We start from the raw sequence: 22963 nt of genomic DNA on the forward strand, positions 1-22963 counted from the left end.
CATTGACGGCTTATATGTATCAGAAGCTACCTTCTGGGAGTAAACTGACTGACATAATGGAGTAAGATAGCTTTTAGGGGAGTTTGGTAGGCTGAGTAAAGAAAACAAGATGCTTGTAAAAAAAGATTTTTTTTTTAACCCCAGATTGCAAAAATGGCTTTTTTTCCATGCTGTCTTCAGAAAAGAAATATTGGATTGCACACACCATAGAATAAGGGTAGATTTGACATTTGTTCATGCCCTAGAAGCTCTAGGGAGTTGGGTAAACTTAGGACAATTTGGGACTTCGTAACAGTATACAGGAGCAAGTGAGAATGCATGCCTCCACACAGGTAGGGCCCTAAGAAAATAACAGGACAGGGTCTGGCTGAAGTGATATGGGCTCTGCTTTGGAAAAGGATCTTGTTCATTTGAACCATGATGCAGACCTTGGATATTCAGAGGGAGGCTATGCTGCAGAAATCCGTGAAGGATGTTCTATTTTATTTATGTCATTTCTACAACCCACACAATCTCCCTTCCATTCCAGTATCTGATCCTTTCGACTGGTTTTCACAGTTGCTGTCATCTTAGTTTACTTTATTTTTCCACTTTTTTCCCCTTTCATGTCTTCCAGGCTTCACCAAAGTAGTTGCCAATATTTGATGCAGTTGTCTGTCTTGGTTTGCCATCACTGCATAATAAGAGATATTGAGAAGATACTAAACTGTTGCAAATATCTAGCACCACTTGAAGCTTTTCAAGAGAAAATTTTACGTTACAGAGTTCATTGCAAAGGTCTGTTGCTATAAGTAGTAATATTAGTAAAGAACGAATTAGGTATCTTACCTTAAAAGACAAATGAAATAAGGTAACTGCTGCGTTTAGGTATAGTGATTATCCAGCATAGTTTTAGCTTGTTTCCTTGTGTGCTTCAACATTTGTTTTTTCACTGAAATGGTAAAGCCCCAGGTGTTTTTCCTAGGTGTTTAGAAGTACATAGCAATACTTATTAAACAAGAGGAGCAGAAATGCAGTAAAAACATTGTAAATTCAGTTAAAAATTCCATCAATCCAAAAGGGTTTATAGAATAAGGAAAAATGGACTTTATGTAATGATGTAAATACAAAGAGATATTCCTGTGTGTATAACGGAAACAGAAAATGTGACTTCATAACCATTCCCCTTCCCCCTCCTTTTTTTTTTTTTTTTATCATGGGATTAAAAAAAAAAAAAAAAGAAAAAAGAAAACCACAGAAAAAAAAAAACCCCGAGTTGAAGATCTAGATAGTTTTTAGAAGATGTTCTGTATTACAGATGTCAGAAATTAATCCATTCCATATAAATGAGGGTGGGGGAGCTCCTTGTCCTATTTAGTTTAATTAATAATGAACATTAATGAATTACATTGTTTATTGCATTTTTTATCTTGCATGTCCAGCGCTTGAGCAGGCAGGTGAAAAGAGTCTGGTTGTATTTTACCGACAAATTTCTCTGGGTATGCAGTGTGACTGTTATGAAGGTACAATTAGATAAGTGAATTGTTTTTCTGTAACATATCTTCTGCTATTTTCCTGTATGATTTTATAACAGATGAGCATTATTTACCTGCTTTCCCAGAATAGCAGATTGTGTTTCTTTGTGCAGGGGATGTTAAGTAAATTAAGCATATGAGCAGTAATCACATTTGTTTAGGGAGGCTGGTGTTTAGACAAGGAGGTTAGGGCAGGATACGGAGCAGTCTGGATGAGAAGTGCTGTGGATGTAACCATTCTGGTAGAAGAACTAAATTGAAATGGGGACACTACTGCTAATTCATGTGTAATTACATTTCTCTGTTGTTAAAAATTAAATCCTGGGCAAGAGGAAGGTTTGAGCCTGGAACTGTGTTTTGAAGCAAATTTGAGCTGACGCCTTTCCAAAAAACTTTGGAGATTGCCAGGACATAGTCACCAGGATGCAATTGCCCAATGGGCACATTTATGTCCTTTTATAATCTAATTTTCTGTGAGGTTATTACCATCTTTTGGAGAATCATAGAATGGTTAGGGTTGGAAAGGACCTTAAGAACATCTAGTTCCAACGAATTATTTATGGAATATCACCTCCTACAAGGTCTTGCTTCTCTTGTTATCTTCTCTCCACTAAACTACAGTCTGAAGAAAGGATTCATCATGCACTGTTCTTTCATGTGTAACCTCTGGGTCCACCATCAGGAATTCCCTGCTCTTTGGGGCTGGCATTTGAATCTGCATCAAAGTCTCACTCGTATCTCTGTCTGCAATTGCTCCTGCACAGTAATTTTTTTCCATTCTCAACTCTGTTATCCCAGAGGCGCTACCACTGCCGCTGGTAGGCTTGGCCTGGTCAGCTGCGGGTCCATCCTACAAACGACATTGGTTCTGTCAGACAAGAGAGAAGCTTCTGGCATCTTCTCACAGAAGACACCCCTCCAAAACCTTGCCATGCAAACCTAATGCATCCCAGTTTTGCTCTTTTCCATCAGTGTGCCATTCTGATGCATCTATTTTGGATGTCAGTCATTCATATTTCTTCCCTAGGCTGTAAGTTCATCTTTTCACAGAAGTATCGGTTCAGACATTTTCTCAACCACTTGGCTATCCGGTGCTTGTCCCTCCTTTGTCCCCCGTTATATTGATATGTACTTAAAAACACTGGACTTCGTTATTTTAACTGAGAGGTGGCACATAAGCATGGAGCCTGAATCTGGCATCCTTCATAAAGGCCATAACATGCAGAAATGATTGTATTAGCTTTGGCTGTGTTTGCAGACAAATGAAGCTTAATATCTCTGCCCAGGCTGCATATTACCTATGAGATTCTTTATTTAATCATTTCATTCTGCATTGCTTATCACTTTTCAACCTCTATTAGACTTCCTGTCAGAGAGTGCCAGCACCACAGAACAACAAGGTTTGCTGGCTGGCTGTCTATGTACTTCACTGTGTCTTGTCTTTATTGTATTTGTGTGATTTATTGTTATTTCACTACAAATCTTTGCAATATTTTTTTTCTAAGTTAAGTTCTGTGTTAACCCTGAAAAGTTATGGAATTGGGATAAGAATTAAAAGGCTTTCAAGGCATCCTTGTCCTGAAACAACTCTTCAGGGCATGAATAAGTAACAAATGGATTGTTTTTCAGTCACAGTGAATCAGCTGACACGGGCTTTCCTGTGAAAAATCCTGCTGAGTTTTTACGGATACCTGTAGGGTTATATTTCTCACTTCTCAAGTTATACAATAATTTAGATTAGCTTGAATGAGTGACCACAGGCTGACTCAACCTCTGAATTATAGATCTTCTTGAATCTTGTGAGAAGCTCAGGATGTATTGGATTCTGTGTTAGAGAGCATGTATTTTGACTCTTTTTACAGTATACATTTAGCATGACACTGGGTTGATTAGATGGTTTCCTGAAGCCAGAATTTACTTCTTCAGGGTCCGTCTGTGTAAATTTATTTTTTTTTTAAATACAATATGCAGTAAGAAGCTGCACTGGTATTTAGGGTTGTTTATTCACAATAATTCCAGATTAGAGATGAATATTTAAGGAGGATATCAGCTGATTGAAGATTTTGAGGAAATACTGCTTGCAGTTTCATTTGTAAGTCTTTTTTTCTTTCTCTTACGTGTCATGATATATATATATAAAGTTATTAATGTCATGTATGTTATACCTTGTACAGACACAAGGTTATAGTTTTTTTGAAATAAATACCTCCAGTATAAGTTGCACTGTGGCATAATTAACCATCACTTTTCTTTTTCAACATCTTGTTATTTTCAGTATAAATCTTGTGGAAGGACCATAAATAAATAGGTGGTCTCAAGCAGTTTTTCTTTTTCCCAATGTGACCTTAATTTAGGGGATAATAGGGCTTCTTTTAAACTTCCTTAGAAAATACTCACTTTAGAGGTGAATGACTTTGCTTTTTGCTTCTGATAATATCAGAGCCCCAAATCCGCTCAGATTAGACTAATCTGGTTTCCCACTTGATGTCTTTTACACTGCATGCTACATGTCTTCACTCAGCTTTCTTGCTTGTCTTTCATCCGTGCAGTCTCTTATTCCTATCCGATGGCTTATACAGAGATGGCTGAAGGAGCTCCGTTGAATGCTCTTTCGGAAGTTTGGCCATATATCCTGAGTTGTGTTCTCTCTTTAACATCTGGCAAGTGTGAAACTTTAAAGTTGAGTGTTTTCACTGGAGTGCTGAGCATTCCCTTACATGGTTTCCAGTAAACCTATTCTTTTTCATCGGTGGGAAGCTTAGCAGTGCTGGGAGGTAAGTGCTGGTCTTCAGCCTGCTTAGCTTTGCATGAACCACATGTGCCAGATTTTTTAGTATGTCCCCTGCCATGTGGTCGAAGAAGTCTGTTTGCTGTGGTGACTGGGATAGCTGCTTCCAGGACTTCCCTGTTGAGAGACTTGCAAACAAGTTGGGAAGGCAGAAAGGAAAACTGACAGCTGTGAGGTCAATCCCACAGCTTTGGCAGTTAGTGTGTGAAAAGGTCCTGTGGTAGCACTGGTGATGGTGCTTTGCTATTAATCTTGAATACCTCTAAAATGTTCTGTATTATTAAACCAATAGTGGTGGTGTTTATTAATGGTACTGCTATGGGAAAGTAACGAGACACCTTTAGAGCCCTCTGGTAGAAGTATTTCAGGATCTTATACTATTATTGCTGAGAGAGCATGGTAACAGAGAACATCGTGAGGTCTCAGGAGAAATTAGGCAAGATAATGTGATTGCTGAAAAATTAACACAAGTTGCAGCTGTCTGATAAAAGCTTTAAAAAGTTTTTTCAAACTGTACAAAGTAAAGAGAAAAGCTAAGAGCGACTCCCCAGGCAGGACCAAAATAGATGCATTGTATCTACTGAGGCTTAGTCCTGTAGTATTTGGCATAATTTGAAAGTAGTAGTTACTTTAAAATTTATAGTTGTTTCTAAAAAATTCTTGAAAAACAACTTCAGATCCTGTTTCCTGAAAGTGCAAAAGTTCCACCAAGTACAGTAGGTTTCCTTGTTTTCATGTGTTAATTCTAGTATTCTAAAAGCGTGCAAATGGCATTTGTCTCTGGATTTACAAAAACTCTAGATATTCAGAGTCTGAATTATTTAAACTCCCACAACACATGCACTTTTGCTTTTCAAGCTTGAGTTATAATTTAATTAAAAACTTCTGGTGCATTGCTAGCTATTTAAATATTAAAATGTTCCATGGATCACTTTCGATTATCTACTGTCATGAAATTCCTGAAGATGTCAGATTTTTAAGATTCCCAAAGTTGCACTTGGAATTGTCTGTTGATGCAAAGGGGACTGTGATAATTACATACATCCATTAGTATCAGCAGAGGAGATAAACTTTGGGGAGGCTTAATGGGCATGTCTCAGTGACAGCTAGCAAAGAACATTTGGCATGATTAAGAATGGATTTGAATGTACTTGAAAATATACTCTCATTATGGACGCCCAGTGGAAGTTGCACTACAAATGTTAAATTCCCCAGAAGAAGAGTTGTGTGGCAGGGAAGCTTTGAAATCCACTGTGGCCGTCATCCAAATTACTCTCTTCTCTTTGTGTCTTTCCGCTGTCAGATTCACTTTGTGATGCCCAACTTGGCTCCCTGCATCTTTGAAAAGAGGCAACCTGTTGGTTTCTGTGTTTCAGATTGTCCGAAGATACATCAAGGACTGGCTTGAAAGGAAGAAGCCTCCATTTGGTGCAATCAGCAGTTGTGTCCTCCTGATGATCATCTACACAACATTCTGTGATACTTTCGCCAATCCAAATATTGACCTTGATAAATTTAGCTTGATTATAATAGTGTTCATAAGTAAGTTCAGCCTTAAAGCATATCTTGTATCTGTGTTTCAGGTGTATAATGAACTATATATACTAGAAAGGGTAACACTGCAGGGATACTGACATGGGGCTAGAGCTTGTACTTTTAATGCCTGTAGTAAATCAGATTAACAGCCTTCTTAGGGGCTGAATAATTCTAGGGGATTGAGTAAGCATTTAGAGAGGGATAAACCATGCTATTTGTGTGTGCGTGGGATTGTTCAGTGATACTTCCTTTCTCAAGGGGCATGGTACTACTTTCCAGGTGTTTACAACCATTCTGTTTTGGCTTCTTTGTTATTAAACAGCCATAAATGCACAAATGTTGCACTCCAATCAGAAAGGAAATATTTGGGTTTGAGCTGTTACTCAAAAGCACTGTGATAACTTTTAAATTGTTGTTCTTACCATATTATGGTTGGACCAGATGATCCTTGAGGTCCCTTTCCAACCTGGTATTCTGTGAGTCTATGATTATAAACGTAGAAACTAGCTGGGAGTTTGCATGTGTTGATATATTTCTGTGGACAAATGCATTTCTTGCAGAGGTTGTTTTAGAAGCACTCTAGTCATCCAGCCTTAAATAACATGCACATGAGAATAGACTGCTGGTATCCTTGCCATCAGTTAAAAATACACTTGCAGATCACTACCTCCCAGAGAAAGGCAGGGATGTACAGTCACTGTCTCCTCTCCCAGTAGGGAATTCCCATCTTGCTTCAGACTGTCCAGAGACAGGAGTTTTAGTTTGCTTGGGGGAGAGGTAGCTACGGTATACTACAGTATAAATCACATCTCATACACTCAAAAGCTGTCAGATTTCACAAAATCAATGTATCACCTACCTTGAAGTGTGTGTTTGTGCACGTTTCTGTCTAATAAAAATAATGTACCTTCTATAACTCTAACCTCTGCTCAAGTAGGAGATTTGCCCCTGCCATTTGTGGATCAGTTCTTATTCTGTCCCAGTTGTGGCAGTGTTCTGGATTGTGAAACACTATGCGTGGGTAAATTACTACATGGAAGTGTAAATGGTACTGTATAAGTACTTTATTCTGAAAGCAAAGCAGAAGAAAGCTATGCTAAGGAGGTTTTCACAAAATGAAGAAAATACTTGTTTGTATAGGCACCTGAGAAGGGCCACATCCCAGGTGCACTTAAATTAGTGCAGAGTTGTCAGCAAAAAAAGAGGGATATGGAAATTTTCAACTCTGACTTGACATGCAGAGGAACTCAGAATGAAGTAATTTTATGTTACTGTACTGGCAGCTCCTTTGGAAAAAAGTACTCTTTTTCAGTTAAAAAGGAATGTTCTGCCTTGAACAGTTGGTGTAGAGTGGTTGCTTCCATTGCCTTTCTGGTCCTTTCTTTTGTTTCTCTGCAAGACAACTCTGCATTTGTGCTATGAGTTATTGTATATACTACTTGCAGTGCAATACACTGAAAATCATTCTGTATACATTTTCATTGCCAGTGTGCAAAACTGGAGTTTCCTAGTAAGAATATTAATGTAAGCATTGAAACTGCTTGGAACTTATTAGACGTTTGTTTTTTTCCCCAAATATTTGTAAAACAGAGAAAACAAGGAAGTCGTAAACATGGATTTGCACATTTTATTCTAGAAAAAGTTCTGTATTGCCATTGGATGTGTGTTATACCAGGATGCGAAATTAGCACGAGGAGTTTGAGATGAAACTGCATTTATGAGTCTGCTGATTAATGTTTTTATGTAATTTTTATGTTAATATTCTAGCCACAGCAAAATATGCACAGGGGATAATTGGTAGCAACACATGCTTATTGCTTTACAGAATTATACATATTAAGGGATTTTTTTTTATGTGCGTATTAAATTAATGTACTTAGTTGCAGAAAAATTGTAATTCATGAACGATGGATTGCTTCATGGGGGAAGAATTAAGTGCATGCTGAGGTGACATTTACACATCCTAGGAAATGTATATAAGAGAATGGAAAATGTCACTGGTAACAGCTAATATCCCTGCCATGTTTCCCAGTTGTAAACTGGGGTCAAAATCAAATGTATTGTCTTAGCTTGCAGTACCCTGTGGGACACATTAGCTTTATTGCATTCACAGGTTTTGCAAGGAAAAGGGAGAGGACCCACCTCAGATGGGCTGTAAGCAAAAGCCCTTCTCCCATAACCTGCAAACACCCTGGAAAGGTCTGTGCAGGTCACCGGGTTTCTCCTCCAGCTCTGTGGGGAGTTACTGCACTGTGGTGTGATGCTCTGTCTCTGCAGTTCCAGCAGCTACTCATATCACAGTGGGGAACCCACCAGCTTCTCCCCGCTCCCCACATCTCTGCAGACAGAGCATGGGCTCTGTGTATCCCACATTGTCTGTGGGTGTCAGGAGAGCTGGCAGAGAGGAGAGCTCCCCTCAGGATGCTCAAAAACCATCCACACTTACAAAGCTGGCTGAGCATGAATGAAAGCTGCTTTGTCCGATGTACACTGGCCAATCCAGGAATTAGCCTTTGTCTCAGAATGAAAACATCTATGATGATCTTCCCTTCATCGTGATAATTCATTGGCAGAGTAATATACCCAGTGTGTGAGAATAGTTACTGTGATCAGATCATGCTTACACACTGTACTTTCTCCTGTTAAATGGAAAGGGGGTAAATTTTAAATACTTGGCCACCAGAGCATGTCTGAGAGATTTTATTGTGTCAACACAATAAGCAAAACTAGTGCAAACAGATGTGCAGCATGCAGGAGCAAACTTTACTGCTATTCATCGTGTCAAGAAATATTGGATGAAACTAATTACCTCAGGAAGAACTTGTGTAGCCCCAATATTAGCTAGCTTCCTTGGATGTAATGATATGCATTATTCTTCCAGACAGTATTTAAAGATTATCTGTTACTGAATTTCGTTGGCCTTGGTTCTGTCTAGCTTATGACCTGTTGTATGGGGGCAGAAGGCATGTACATAGCAATTGCAGAGATTTAAGTGATCTTTACTTCTGTGATCTAAGTCTAATTTTAATGTGTTTCTCTTTCAGTATTTTCCATTCAGATGAGCTTCATGTTTTTGACTTTCCTCTTCTCCACAAGGTAATTGAGTGTGCTGAATCAGAACCTTTTGAGTATTTGTTTTGTGTGATATCTTTGGTTTGGGTGATAACAGTTTATGCAAATGTGTAAGGGCAGGTTTCTGAATAGGGGTGACCTCATATTGTCCTCAGTGCATTTCCTCTGTTAGAGTTTCATAGGCTAAGAGAGCAGGACCTGAATTCTGTCCTTTCTTGTGTGTTAATTACAGAGTTGTTAAATCTCAATCAATCACTGCTATACCTCATCCACTGAAAAAAATGGATTTGCACAGATGTCACTGAAGGTATAATTTGCCCTGCAGACATGCTGATGACATATGAGAGAGAGAACTCAGTTTGACTTTATGCATCTCAAGATACATTTGCTGGGCTGGCAATTCACTCTTCTCTGTATATGTCAAATTTGTTACGTTTATATGGTGATTCTTAAAAGACGGTTGTCCTGAACTCATGTTTGGTGGAGCAATTTTTTTTTTAATTTTCGATATCAACCAGGAAGAACAGTTGTACATTCACTTCTCAAAAAATAGTACCATGAGAATGGTGTTAGCCAGTGGCTAGTAAATGCATCACTTGAGCTGGTCAGATCATCCACCACTGTCTTGTATTTTTCTTAGCAGCACTCTGCTGAATGGGAAGTGCCACAATACAGCAGACTCCAGAGATATGCTTTGCATAAATTATACAATATCTGTAATGGAGAATCACAAAGAAGGGAGCAATGTCTTATAGCTACTTACGCTTTTTAGTGCCATAAGAAGATTTCTGTGTGACAAGATGACACTCTGACCTTGGAAGGCATTTTTAAATAAATTTTAACTGCTAAACCTAACCTGGGGGGGAAGATGATATGTTCTAACAGTGAAATCTAAAATGCCATAAGTAGTAACCAACTCACTATGGCAAATATTTAGAATCTCTTAAAATTATCCCTAAGTTGGACCAAAGGGTGAGCCGTTGGCCAGTCACACACCTCTCTCTCTCTCTCTGTAAATTTTACACCCTTCCTGGCCTTACTCCCAGTGTGTAAACCCTTAAATGCAGTTTTTCTCTGAAGTAGAAGATAACTGCTAAGGGGTACTCATAGTGTAAACTGGATATATGATCTCATTTAAGCACTTTGTTAACATTACATACGAGGAAAAGAAATTGTAGATCATTGTGGCAATTGTGGCAAGCTGGCCACTACTCTGATACAGCACTTTTAAGAAGTAACCTTGGCTGCAATAAAGTTGTCCCTTCATACCTTGTTTTCAGAACTCCTCTCCTCCACATGGCAGCATATTCATTAGAGAGTTTGCCACAACTGAGAAACAGTTCTGCTTTAAAAAAAAAATAATCAAACACTACTGTTCATTTTTGTGTAGAATTATTTCTGTCACTAGGCCTGATCAAAGTGATGTGAACGTGCATATGGATCCTCAAAGCAATATATTTGATCGAAGATGTTTTAAGAAGGTTTTTGCTATCAGAGGTTATTAAAACTCTTTCTTTTCTAGGAATAACTCTAGTTTCACACCAGCAGACACAGTGGCTATCGTTTTCTGTTCCACACACAAATCGCTCACCTTGGGTAAGTCAGGAGAAAAGCTTTTGAGCAAAACAACAGTAACATGCATACCTTGCCGTGCTGAAAAATAATGGTTGCTGGCTTTTCTGCTTAAATGGGTTTGGTTTCAGTGTGACAAGTAATGACACAAGTATGATACTAAACATAAGATGATATTCTTGGACAGATAAAATAAATGCTTATTACAGGGCAGACAACATGCTCTTCTCAGCTGAGATTTTGGTGGTTATACAGTAAGAGCATCTTGTTTATGGAAAGATGGACTTTTCTTTCTGGTTTTGGGGGATTTTGGGGTTTTTTGGTTGGGTTTTTTTTTTTGGTTGGTTGGTTGGTTGTTTTTTCCCCTTTCTTTTGCCTAATCCAATATTGATAATGTTTTAGGTTTGTTAGTGGAAAAATTCTAAGGTCTCACAGTAAAATCTTACACCTAAAGGCTGGGATGTACAAGTGAAAATGCAAACATGTAGTGTATTCAGAAACCACAAATAGTCAATACTGTCTTTTGCTTAACATGAGCAAAATGTGTGTGTTTAAGTCTGCAGATATTCTGGATAGTTTTATTTATTAGAATTCACTTATCACAACATCATTGAAATACTTGTGACTTGTGACTCCTTAGTGATAATAAGATGTTCTGATGGAAATTCACAAAATACTGCTTAATCAGTTATGCTTACAGCCACTTGCTACTGCCTCATCCATTATGTTCAGTCAGTGAAATGACAAGAATATTTTCTTACTGGTTTTCAAAATATGAAAACATGCATTTGACAAAGCATATGTGACTGAATATATGCCTTTTCAAGACTATCCATCAAAGAGAGTTATTTTCTAGTGTCAATAACAAAGGTAAGAACTCAGCCTGAAATAGTGGAAGAACAAGTTGGGACTTATGTGAGGTGTTTTCCAAGTCAGTTTGACATAGTGAAACTCACCTCAGGGTTCTTTGCTTCAGGCAGGCCTGTGCTGCAGAACTGTTAGCAAGTGGCCTTGAAAGTCTGTGGGAAGTGAAGGAGTTCCTGGAAGACAAGAAAAAAGCAAACATAATGCCTCTTTTTCACAATGGAGGCAAGGAGGGGACAAGGAATTACAGATCAGTGAGTTTAACTTCATTTTGTAGAAAACTACTGAAACAAATAAATTATTTTAACAGTGTAAAAAGAAACAAGGAAATTAGTAACAGACCTATAGATTTGTCAAATGCATATCATACTAAACTAACCTGACCTCATTTCACATAAGGTCCTGTGGGTTGCAGAGAAGTAGCAAAAGTTGTATTGCTTGAAAGCATTATGGCTTTTGACGTCGGCATGATGGTTTGGGCTCTACAATTCAAAAATTATGGGGACCAACTGGAAAGAAATCAGGGGAGAGTGCTGTGGATGATCATAGATCTCAAAAATAGGACCACAGAGAAAGGTTGAAACGATGGTGATTGTTGAGAGAAGATAGCTGAAATACAGTAGTGACTTTCAAATGCATGGAAGGCTGATGCAAAGAAGGCAAAAAGTAACTGTTTCACAGTGGACTTTGAAAATGGAAGGACTTTGTTACAATGAGGGAAACTCATCTAATGTAAAACAGTTTAGTTTTGGAATATGTTGCTTATTGATGACTTGAATCTCCTATCATTGTAGATAAGCCTCAGACAGGAATTAGCTAGTTAATCCTGCCTTGGAGCAGAACATAGATAAAATGACATTAGATCTTTTTCAGCCAGATGTTCTATGAAACTGAAGCTTCAACTAATAAATGAGCCTGTATTCAGGAGGACAGTTACACTTGTATTTATAGAATGAAGCATTACACATAGGTCATAATAAACTACTGTACTTGCTATTTGGATCTGTGTATAAACTTAGGACACAACTGTGATAAATACAGAAAAGAAGCTGGTTGTACTTAACAGCACAGTTGTGTAAGTTAAGTCTTCCTTGCCTGATGAAAACAGGTTTATATACACTCTGTTGAATACTTCTGCAGCTTGCTGTGACACTAAGAAGATAAGCACAAAGCCTTTTTTTTTTAATATTTAAGTCCTAGAGGGGCTTGCCATCACCCAGAAGAAGGGACTCTTTGTGCCTTTTACTCACTCTACCAAGCATTATCATGCAGCCTTTCTTTACCTGCACCCTATACACACAGCTGAATTGGCTCACCTTTCTTCTGCTCATATACTCTCCTTTTAATATTTTATTTTTTCCTTTAGAAGAATCTAGTTTGAGGTCCCCAACTTGCTTGACTTTCTGGCTCACATTTTTCCAGTTCCAAATTACTACTCTCATTAGCACAGCCCAGTGAGTCAGGCTTTTTATTTTGCATCTTTCTTTGCCCAAGCACACCAACAAAACCACTTCGGCCACCTTGACTTCAAAGACTCCAACAGCTTTTCCCCAACCATACATACTTTTACCCTTCTAATACAGATGTCTCATGAATAAGTGTAACATTTGAAATTAAATGGGTAGATGGTGGAATACAGTATTGTGTGACTGCTTCTCAGCTCCTGATTGTTCTGTCTGTCAGCTTCAGGACAGACTGAGTTACTTAATCCTTGCAGAGCTGGTGTCTCATAGAAAGCAAGTTTACCTCCTAGGAAGCTAGTCAGAACATGTAATTTGTGCTTAGGCTTTACACTTTTGCAGTGCTTTTCCTTACTGCTTAGGACCTGTGCTGAGATACCTGGGTGGTTGGGACCTGTGCTCCCTTTGCTGTATTCCATCTCTGGGGCTCAGCTTTGTCGAGGTTTCTTTGAAGCTCCCAGGCTTGTCTTGCATGAGGCCAGCAGCAGCGTATCCTGAATTGAGCACCACCCCTAATGGGGAAATGCTCTTTTTGGCAGTGCCTGGGAGCCCATCTTCGGTAAGCCTTAGGGCCCTGCTGCTTTTATGTGCACCCTACAGTGCATGCACTATGTAGGTGTGCCTGCTGTGTATCAGTTCCAAGCTGGCTGTTTTGAAACTGCTGGTATTTTACTCTCTTTGATATTACTACCAGGTCCAGATAAAATAGAGCTGATAAACACACATTTTTATGCAAACAGGGAGCTGTAGTGCAGTAAGGCATGCCCCTGAGCTGATTATGTAAACTGGAATGTTAACCAGAGCAGCTAGCATTTATTCCTTCACTGAAGGTGGAAGCAGGGTAGATCTGATTTGTTTTTAAGGATCAGCCATTTCTGAATGACAACTAAATCTATCCACAGCACAGTATTGTCCACCCTGATCTTAGCAGAAACAAGGACAGATGCAGGTATTTTGGCCATTACTCTTTTGTTGTTCTGTCATATTACTATTTGTCCATATGGACATATGTTCATATTTGTCTACTATATAAACCATGCAACGAGAAATCTTCTGTTTGCTTGTGGCAGAGAGAGCATTTCCCTCTCCCTCTGTCATTACAATGCCTGAAAGCAAGAGCTAAGGGTCTGATTTCACATCCATTGTAGAGCTCTGCTTTGTTTGTCTTCAAGATTCCAGTGGTAGTGTATAAATGACCTCCCAACACTTGTTCTTTCACTTTGAAACTGATTTCTCTCAGCTTGGCAGGTGAAGCTCCAAATAGGTATGTCTGGCCCATTCCCTGGGGAGCTTAGAATGGCACCAACTAAAGTGGGAGAAGAGCTGACAGCTTTAAAGCTTCAGAAGTGGTAATAGGAGAGGCATGAGAAGACTTTTGTAAGTCACTTTCTCCCACACCATATTATGAAACCAACTAATTCCCATGCAGTGCATGCTCATGAGGCCAACTGCCACTTCTGCTATTGAATCCATGAATAAGTGCTTGCTCTGCACGGAGGTGAGTGCTGTTCCCATATGCTGCGTTTTATTTTGTAGACACAACAGTTGACACACTTTTTTGTCTCAAAGATCAGAGTGCAGGGTATGTTTGTGTAAGGACAAATTACACAGGGTAGGTGCCTTTGTGTTTCTTAGTTAGGAACACAAGCCGATATTTCTGCATAGAAGTGGGTGCTTTGGCAGGTTTTTTTAATACAATACGTCACATATGCAGAAAAACTAATGTTTATTTGTATTTCACTCAATGACTGAAACAGGATATAAAGTTACAAGGAGTGAAGATAAATATAGTACTCACACTCTGGCATATTCACCCACACTTTGTTCTTTTTCTCTCCTTCTCCCTACTCACATATATGCACAGTACATGTGAGCACACACATATGCGGACATTTGATGCATGGCTTTTATTAGTGCATTTGCCATTGATTGATTAGTACTTAGTATTAGTACTTCTTCTATTGATTGATTGCAGATGAAGTGACTATTTGACCTTTAATTATGAGCCTTGCTATTGAAAATGACATTGAGCTATGGCTTCACATAATCCATCTGGAAAGCCCGACATGATGCCATTCCCTGGAGTTCATTCAGTGAGAAGAGAAGAGGCCTCAAGGAAGTGCAAAGCTATCAGTGTGGCTCATCTAAAAAAATACCGCAGTTGTTGCTTGCACTTACACAAAAGTTGCAGCCAAGTCCAGAACAGTATTCTATTTTTTGCAGAGGAATTGCTAGCCAGAAGTTACAACTCCAGAAGTAAAATGCAGGATTGTAAAAAAAATACTTCCACTTTAATTCTTTGTGTTTACAATGTAAAATTATTTTATCAGCAGAAAAGGGAGTGCTGCTACCTAGTTTGGCTACCACAAGTGCAAAGGTTAGTACTGTAGGTATGATGAACAGCAGATTAATAAAAAAAAAGAAAGGAAACAAACCCAAAATAACTGCATCTTATAATAAAACCAGGGTGTTGTTTTTGATGCTGAGTGCATTTTTCCTCATTTGGATTTATCAGCGTAGCAGTTTTTTCACCATGGTATTCTTAAAGTAATGCAATCAAAGTTTCAAGGCTAAAAAAAAAAATACTTTCAGGAAAGAATAGAATTAATTTTGCAAATAAAAGGCAAAATGGTAATTTTATTTTGTTAGTTTTCATTTCATTCAAATTTATTTTTTAAATACTCAGCTTTTTACTGCACAAGTCGGGAACTGGTATATCTGTACGTGAACAATTCTTAAAAGCCTGCTGTAATGCACAAGCACATTCACAGACACCACAATTGTCTGTGAGCAGATCGTCTAGGCTATGGATTAATCAGTCCATGCCTTCCCCCGAGTTCCCCAGCTGCACAATGTGACAGAGTGCATCGTGCTCACATATAGCTCCAATCTGCTCACAGCTATCTATAGTTTACTCATGTTCTCTACAGCTATCCCCTTACAAGGTTTTTCAGAGATAAATAATGTATTTACACAGCCTAAACCACTGCTGTTTAATATTAGCTGGGGGTTTGCTTCGTCTTTTTTTTCCTACATCCAAACTCTATGAAATGCTGTACTAATCCAGCCCAGGCTCTTCTTACTGTGTGGTGACAATCGCTTTTTTCCTTTAGTCAGAAAAATGCCAAAATGTTCTAATTTGTGTTAAAAAAAGGTAGATAATTTTAATTTTTAAAAGGTAAGCATCTCTTAATAATTCTGTAATAGAAAGTAAGATGGTAAAATCAGGTACATTGCCCTAGGTGAGTGTTCAGGCTATACTAATCCTGGCTAATTGCTCTCACAAAGCTTCCAATAGACTTTTGATACTGTCTCTTTCACTTTTGAAATTTTCCTGTGAGCGTTGGACAGGTGATATTACTCCTGGCATCATAGCATACATCTTGGTGTTATTAGTCCTTGAATTTGTGCATTTTCTTACCTGTTACTGACTTTAACTTTCATTTCTTCCCTCTGTGTCCAGTAGTGCGATGTGAAAGTGATCTGTCTATTCCTCTGCCTAGAATTAGTAGGGCAGACGGGAGGAATATGCTTAAAAGTGTAAGTGTCTTGTGGAGGCTGTGTCTGGGTCAGTATGTACCCTTCGCTACTGTCAAAGAGTTAGAAACTCTCTCCCATTCCTGCTTCTGAAATCCATGGGGACTTAGTGACTGCTAGAACCTTCAATGGGTTTTGATACGGTATTTCTTTGAGCCAAAATGAAAGGTTTTTCTCGTCTTTTCAGTCTTTGCCCAGCATTTGCTTGGAAGGAGCAAATGGGCTTTTTCCTCAGCTCTGTGATTCCCCTTCTCTTAGTCCTCTCCCTGTCTCTGCAAAACAAGAACAGAGGGATTTGTGTTACATGAGATGATAGCAGGGAGAGCAGAATCACCTGGATCTGCTGCACTTCTCTCATGTTAACACCTTTTTTTGTAGCCCAATGTGAGGGCAGCATCGATTGCCTTTTCTAGCTCAGCCGTCCTCCAGAATGAATGTTTGGTTCCTACCGAACAGTATTATTATTCAGGTTATTACCATGTAATTGGCATGTCTTCGTTCTCAGTAGACCCCAAAGAATGTGTGGGAAATGCTGCTATTTCCAGCACAGCTGCCATATCAGAATATTAGCAAAATGAAATATAGATTGAAGATTTCTATCATTAGGAATAATATGAATGTTTGCACAGACATTTCTCGAATACTAAGGCCACCACTCACTTGAAGGGGTTATCTCTGCAAGAAGTCAGACTGACAGTTTTGAATAGGCTGTGGTTGCTGGGATGTCTCTGCCACAGCATCTCTCTTGTTCTCCCTTGCTACTCATGTAAGTGGCTGGGCCAGCACCCTGTGTTTATCTCTTTCAGACCAGAGCATCCCTAGGGGATATACTTTCAGGAAGGAAATATGCTGCAAACCAGTCTGAAAGTAGGAAATGGCATAGTCCAGTGAGTTACAGTGGCTTTTGGACACAGAGTTTTTATAATCACAAGATTCACCATATAGCATGTCTAATCTAGCAGAGTGTACTCAATTTTGACCTTTCTGTGATTCCAGAAGGGGAAATACTAGTGCAAATTAGGGAATCTCCTTTCCTTTCTGACCTGAAACATGTTTCTTTGATTAGACTTGGAATGTGGCAAGTAATTCTGTACCAGCTCCCGGGGCTTCCTTTTCATCTGTATAGGTTTTTTATTAATATTTAGAAAGTTTGCCTCCAGCAGTACTAAAATGTGCATCAGAGGACAACAGTTGTTTACTGTGTTTGAACTGAAGAATCTCACCCAGGAGATCTCATTCACTTGAAGTTTACATCTCTCAATCTCGACTTGCAGAAAGAGATCGATGAATAACAATTGTCATTTCGGAGTTGCACCTCTCCAATTATTTATTTGGTTGTGTGTCTTCCCAGATGTACATGTAATTGAATCAGACACTAAAAACCAGATTGCAGGTTTTTAATGACAGCAAGCTCATACCTCTTTATAATAAAGAAAAAAATAAACAAACACACATGTCCATCTGTAAAATGATAATGACACAGGAGTTCTCCCTCTCCACCAAAACCAGTTAAATTTAATTTATCTGCTTTAAGAAACCACATTATATTCAACAGACACCTGACAGGTTACCCTTGAGAAGATCCATGTTTGGACATGACTCAAGATTTATTTTTTTTACCTCAAGCTGGCAGAGGCTACAAGTGTCACCCATACTAAAGCTGGCGAGTATTGAAGATGACGTTGGGTGTCCCTGAGAGAGTTGCATCTACATTTGCTGCTCTCAGTGCGCCTTCTGGCAGCCAGTCTGAGCTGCTGACTCCAGACACTTCTAAAACAGTGGGTGCAAAGATGTGAAAAATCAACAGCAGCAGCAAAAGTTAGAAGTCCCCTACTGCAGAATAGCCTTGGGAATCTGGGAGAGAGATCCTCCTCTAAAAGCTGCCTATGACCATTGGCAAACGCATAATCCTTATCCGTAGAGTTCTAGAGTAGGAAATAGTATCCCTCAGTAATTCTAGGTAGTGAGCTGTTTTCTCAAAATGCCTTCCCAAATAACTGGAGCACTGAAGTCTGGCGTCATGGATTGTCTTGGCCACTGAAATCAGATGAAGATAGAGCTAAAAGAAAAATTATGCTAGTATTCCTAACATTATTTTTTTTTAATAAAAATAAGTGTTTTCTTGTTTCACCATTTATAATGAATTTGTGTGTCATATTTTCCTTTGAAACAAGGTTTCAGGAGGAAAACAGGTTTACAAAAATCTGTTAAAAGATAGCATGAAACAGTTTGGAGCATAATCCTTTCCTGATCGTGTTTACAAATATAATAAGAACAATTATAAAACATGCTTATAATGACCTTTTATTAATATGTGGAAACAAAATCCACATTTAATGCTGAGAAATCTTAGCCTTAGCTATTTTTGGAAAGGGCAGTAATGTTCAAAGAAATAATCAAAATAATCAAACTCAGCTTTGTGGTTTTAGGACATTGGTCAACCTCTTCGTCCAGAATTCCTTTCATTAGTAGGTCTAACCTGTTAAGCCTTCAAAAAGTGTTAGCTACAAGAATTATAGAGAAGAGAATGAGTGCTTAAATTCCGTTCATTTTAACTTCATAGCTTAGATATTGCTAGTGACTTACAAGGAACGATTTTTCCTGTGCCTTGAGTATGTTATGAAGAGTGACCTGACATCTGAGCAATAAAAAAAGCCATTGGAGTGTGAGGATCAGCTTACAGCTTTGCTGTGCCCACATTGTGGTGCCAAATTAAAGTCACACATAAAGTACAACTTATGATGGTTCAATTCATTCTTGAATTCCCTGTTACCTAATTGCTACTACCAGATTGTCAGACAGGTGGAGTCTAAGGCACTAGTCTTCAGTTGTTGGTGTTAAATGTTTCATTGTTAGCAGCTGGTAAGATTGCCTATGTTGTTCATTAAACCTCACTTCCAATGTAAATGCACCCGTTGAAAACCCAGAAATAGACAAACTGTACTTTTTACTTGAAACTTTGATAGTATCAAGATGTGTTGTGTCCTACTAACTGCACTTAAATTACTGATTTCTGTGATGAGTATAGTGAGCCAGTTACCCAAAGAATGAGTAAAAACATTCAAATCATATTAGGTTTTCTTCTTTTTTCTTTCTTTTTTTTTTTTTTTTTTTTATTCTGGTTAAAGTTACAGCAAAAGAAATACCTTATTTCTCATTCGTTTCTTTCTTCTTCTCTTTCTTTACTTAAATATTAGACCAGTCCAGTCCCTTACAACATAGTATGGGGCTCAGCGAAATTCTTGCATCCTAAGCATAACTGTATGGCCAATATGTGACCATATCACTCTGATCCAGTACAAAGCCTTCCCAATAATTCTAGTCCTCCAGAAGAGGACTAGATATTAATGTACTGGAAGGGCTTGTTGAATATTCTGGTAAATCATTTGTCTTTCCTAAGGAGAGAGGGGTGAAAATGAGAATTACTTTGAAGATCAGGATCCATGCAGAGCTCCAAACTGAACTGGGATGGTGCTCCATTTTGCAACATAGTGAAAAAATTGTCTTTTTTTCCCCTGAGAATATTTTAAGCATAAGTCTTCGTACAGCATATATGTCAGCAAAAAGGCAAGGGGAATGTGGTCTCAAATGTAACAAACACTGTACATCATTCCCAACCAGAGACCAAGTGTCATATCACCTGAAGACAGCTGTGGTTGTGCTGATGGATGATCTCTTTATATCTACTTGCAAAAGTTATATTTCCATGGTAACACTAGGCTTTATCATCGAGGTATGATGGAACCAAAAATGCCACAAACCATTTTACTTTTGTAAACTATTGTCTAGCTACTGCAGATGAAATCTTACTGTGACACTGTTATTTTCTTCTGGATAAGAGAGTAGAAAAGGTTGTCTATTACTTTTCTCAGCCTTCATTCCTTTGCAGAGTACAAAATGACTGTAAGGTCTAGGTTATTTTGGCTAAGGCTAAGGGCAAAAGAAATCTGAGTTACAGCTGGAGTGGGGCTGGAAAAGGACTACCAAATTATCCTCTAAGGAATTTTCCACCTGGAGAAGAGCTTGGTTCTTGTTTTCGGCTCAGCTTCAAGTATCCTGTTCTCCCCCCAGTGAAAGGTGATTTCATATTACGTCAGAAGATGCTTTCTTCAGCTGAAATGGAAATACTCAGCAGCAAGCAAGCATTTGTGTTGTCAGATATCATTCAGCTATTCCTATTCATGAAAAAAAACTGGTCCTGAAGGAAAAGCATTTAACTTGAGTTCAGTACACGCTGTGGAGAGGGCATGCATACAGGAAAAAGAATCCTTAACCAGTTAATTTGTCAAAAGCATTTTCTCCTATTGTGATCTCAATATGTCATAACAGTCTGAACAAGGGCAAGAAACATTTGCCCAACTAGTCTTCACTGAGGATAAGCATAGTGTATACACTTTTATCTCCTCAAAACTAGCCATAGCAATGTGATTTGCCTGGGAAGAAACAGGGAAACCCTTAAGAAAGTTTTCAAACAGGAGATTAGTAGCATCTTGTCATTCTGGTAGCCACCTGTATGAACAACCTTTTTCTAATCCTCTAAACTGGATTTTGCTGAGATCTTGCACCCTTTCCCACCATGCAGTCACTCAGCTGCATGCAATACTGTTCTGAAACTTGATGGTAAAATCTCAGGTGCCCATTTGGCACTGCCTTTGCAGGGATAAGCACAGAAAAAACCCCGCTCTGGTAGCTTAGGAGGGGTTTAATGTAATACATGTTCCTCTTCACGGGTCTTCTTTCCATTGGGAAAAAAAAAAAAAGAAATAGCTATTTGACCTACTAATGTTCCCCTCATATCAACTCCTGAGAGTATCCTTCAGAAAGAGAGTACTGTGGAGAGTGTCAGAGAAGCTACCATCATACACTTGATTCAGTTTTGCATATTACACTTGAAAATTATAGCAACTGAGAGTTCTGAAATGTATAGACAAGTAGAAAGGAGAACTGAAAATCCAGAGGCTAAGGCATTTCACTGCTTTGTGAGGGTGGTTTGGCATTCTGAATCCTCAGTGCCTGGTTGTTCCATAGCCCTAGTGATGACCTCTTTGTTTTGCCCCAAACCTCTTTTCCTAAGAAGAAGTAAATGCTGCAGTGTTTTGTGATTTGGAATGTGTTTCAGTAATGAAAGCAATAAAGTTTTAGGATAATTTGTTTGTTATGAAGACATTGAAGGGGAAAAACCTATACAGTGAAGTACGTAAGTAGAGCATCTAGCAATAATTCTGCTTTGGGTGTGAGAGATAATGGCCTATGTTTCAGTGGTAATAAAAATGTTCTATTAAGTTCTCTGAACCCATTGCAATATGATAGAAAACAGCAGATGATGAAACAGTGCTTTAAGGGGAGCTTACACATTCAGCAAGCATAAAATAAACATATTAAAATAGAAAAAAACCCACCCTGATTTCCAGTACTTATTGTTTTATCACTTCCATCATGGGTATAGGATAAAAGAAAACTCTTACTTGCTTGTTAGAAGAAGAAAGCTCCTACTTGAAGTTCTTACTTGGCAGATGTCAGTTGAAAGCTCTGCTATGGAATGTGCTGCAATGTCAAACTCTGTTGGGTAATTTTAGACAAATGTGTCATGTGTGACATGGAAATATGGCATGCTGTACATTAGTGATTTCCCAAGTGTTTGGATCAGGTAGTAATGTGCTGAGAAAGTGCTCTTTATCTCTCCACACTGTGTACTAGTATAGCAGTGGGGAAAGGCTTTTGGTAGAAATTACTTTAGTCAGAAAAAGAATCCATTTACAATATGTGCCTTCTAACATCTTTCAGACAATGCATTGTATTAAAGAGGCATTTTTTGATTAATGTTTTATAAACATTTTTCAGCATGACAGCTTAAAGTCCCTGTAAAATTGTAAATGCGTGCATAGTGCTCACTTCCATAAAGTCAAATGCCATCTCATAAAGTCTAGTTGGATCCTGTCAGTGACAGTGACACAGAATCAGTACCTTGGAGCATTAAAATTAATTTGCTTCATTTATATTACTGCAGTGATAGCTAGATGAAAAGAGTCCTATATTTAAATTCTCTTAAAAATACCTTCACATCTTTTAGGATTTTTTATTATTATTATTTTACATTTAACTAAATGTAGTGAAGTGCAGCATAGTACTTTCACAGGCCTTTTAAGAAGGTGACTACAAAATGTGAAAGTATCAGAGGGGAAAGGCGAGGATATGGGAGGTTACAGTGGGTACAAAGCTGGAGGAAGGATAAATAGCTTTGAGTTGTGCAGGCTAGTAGAGAAACAGTAGCTTTTGACCAGGGCTGATAAAACACAGCCTTAGAGCCAAGCTGGAATACCCTGGAGCAGTGGAGAGCAAACGGGTCTTTCGTATACCAGACTATAAGAGCAATCTTCTCACTCTTCCTTGTTACTGAAGGTCACAACGGACAGCTTTTCTCTTGGTAGCTCTTCCTCAGGTTTGCAAAGTTATTACATGAAATGGGCAGAGTGAGGACACAAAGAGGGAGAAAAATTAAATGTACTCCATACCAACTCACTTCTCTCAGTTGCACTGGGACTGTGATTTTACTGCCCACTGGGCTTAGTGGAACTGAGTGATTTTAGTGGAAGTGCCCAAAATTTACACTGCTGCAGGTG

The 22963-nt window shown here is 38.6% G+C and overlaps 1 protein-coding gene across 3 annotated transcripts in view; it reads left to right on the forward strand.

Annotated features, from left to right (window-relative positions):
• The window catches only part of SLC10A7 (solute carrier family 10 member 7), a 144107-nt gene that overhangs the window by 111282 nt on the left and 9862 nt on the right, over positions 1 to 22963 (forward strand). For all 3 annotated transcript variants that reach the window (XM_080617520.1, XM_080617521.1, XM_080617522.1), the window contains 3 exons: positions 5679 to 5844; positions 8883 to 8934; positions 10433 to 10506. In XM_080617520.1, the coding sequence (XP_080473646.1) occupies positions 5679 to 5844; positions 8883 to 8934; positions 10433 to 10506 (292 nt within the window). The remainder of the gene's footprint in view (positions 1 to 5678; positions 5845 to 8882; positions 8935 to 10432; positions 10507 to 22963) is intronic.

Source organism: Psittacula echo, assembly GCF_963264785.1.
Source record: "Psittacula echo genome assembly, chromosome: 1".
NCBI classification, from domain to species: Eukaryota; Metazoa; Chordata; class Aves; order Psittaciformes; family Psittacidae; genus Psittacula; species Psittacula echo.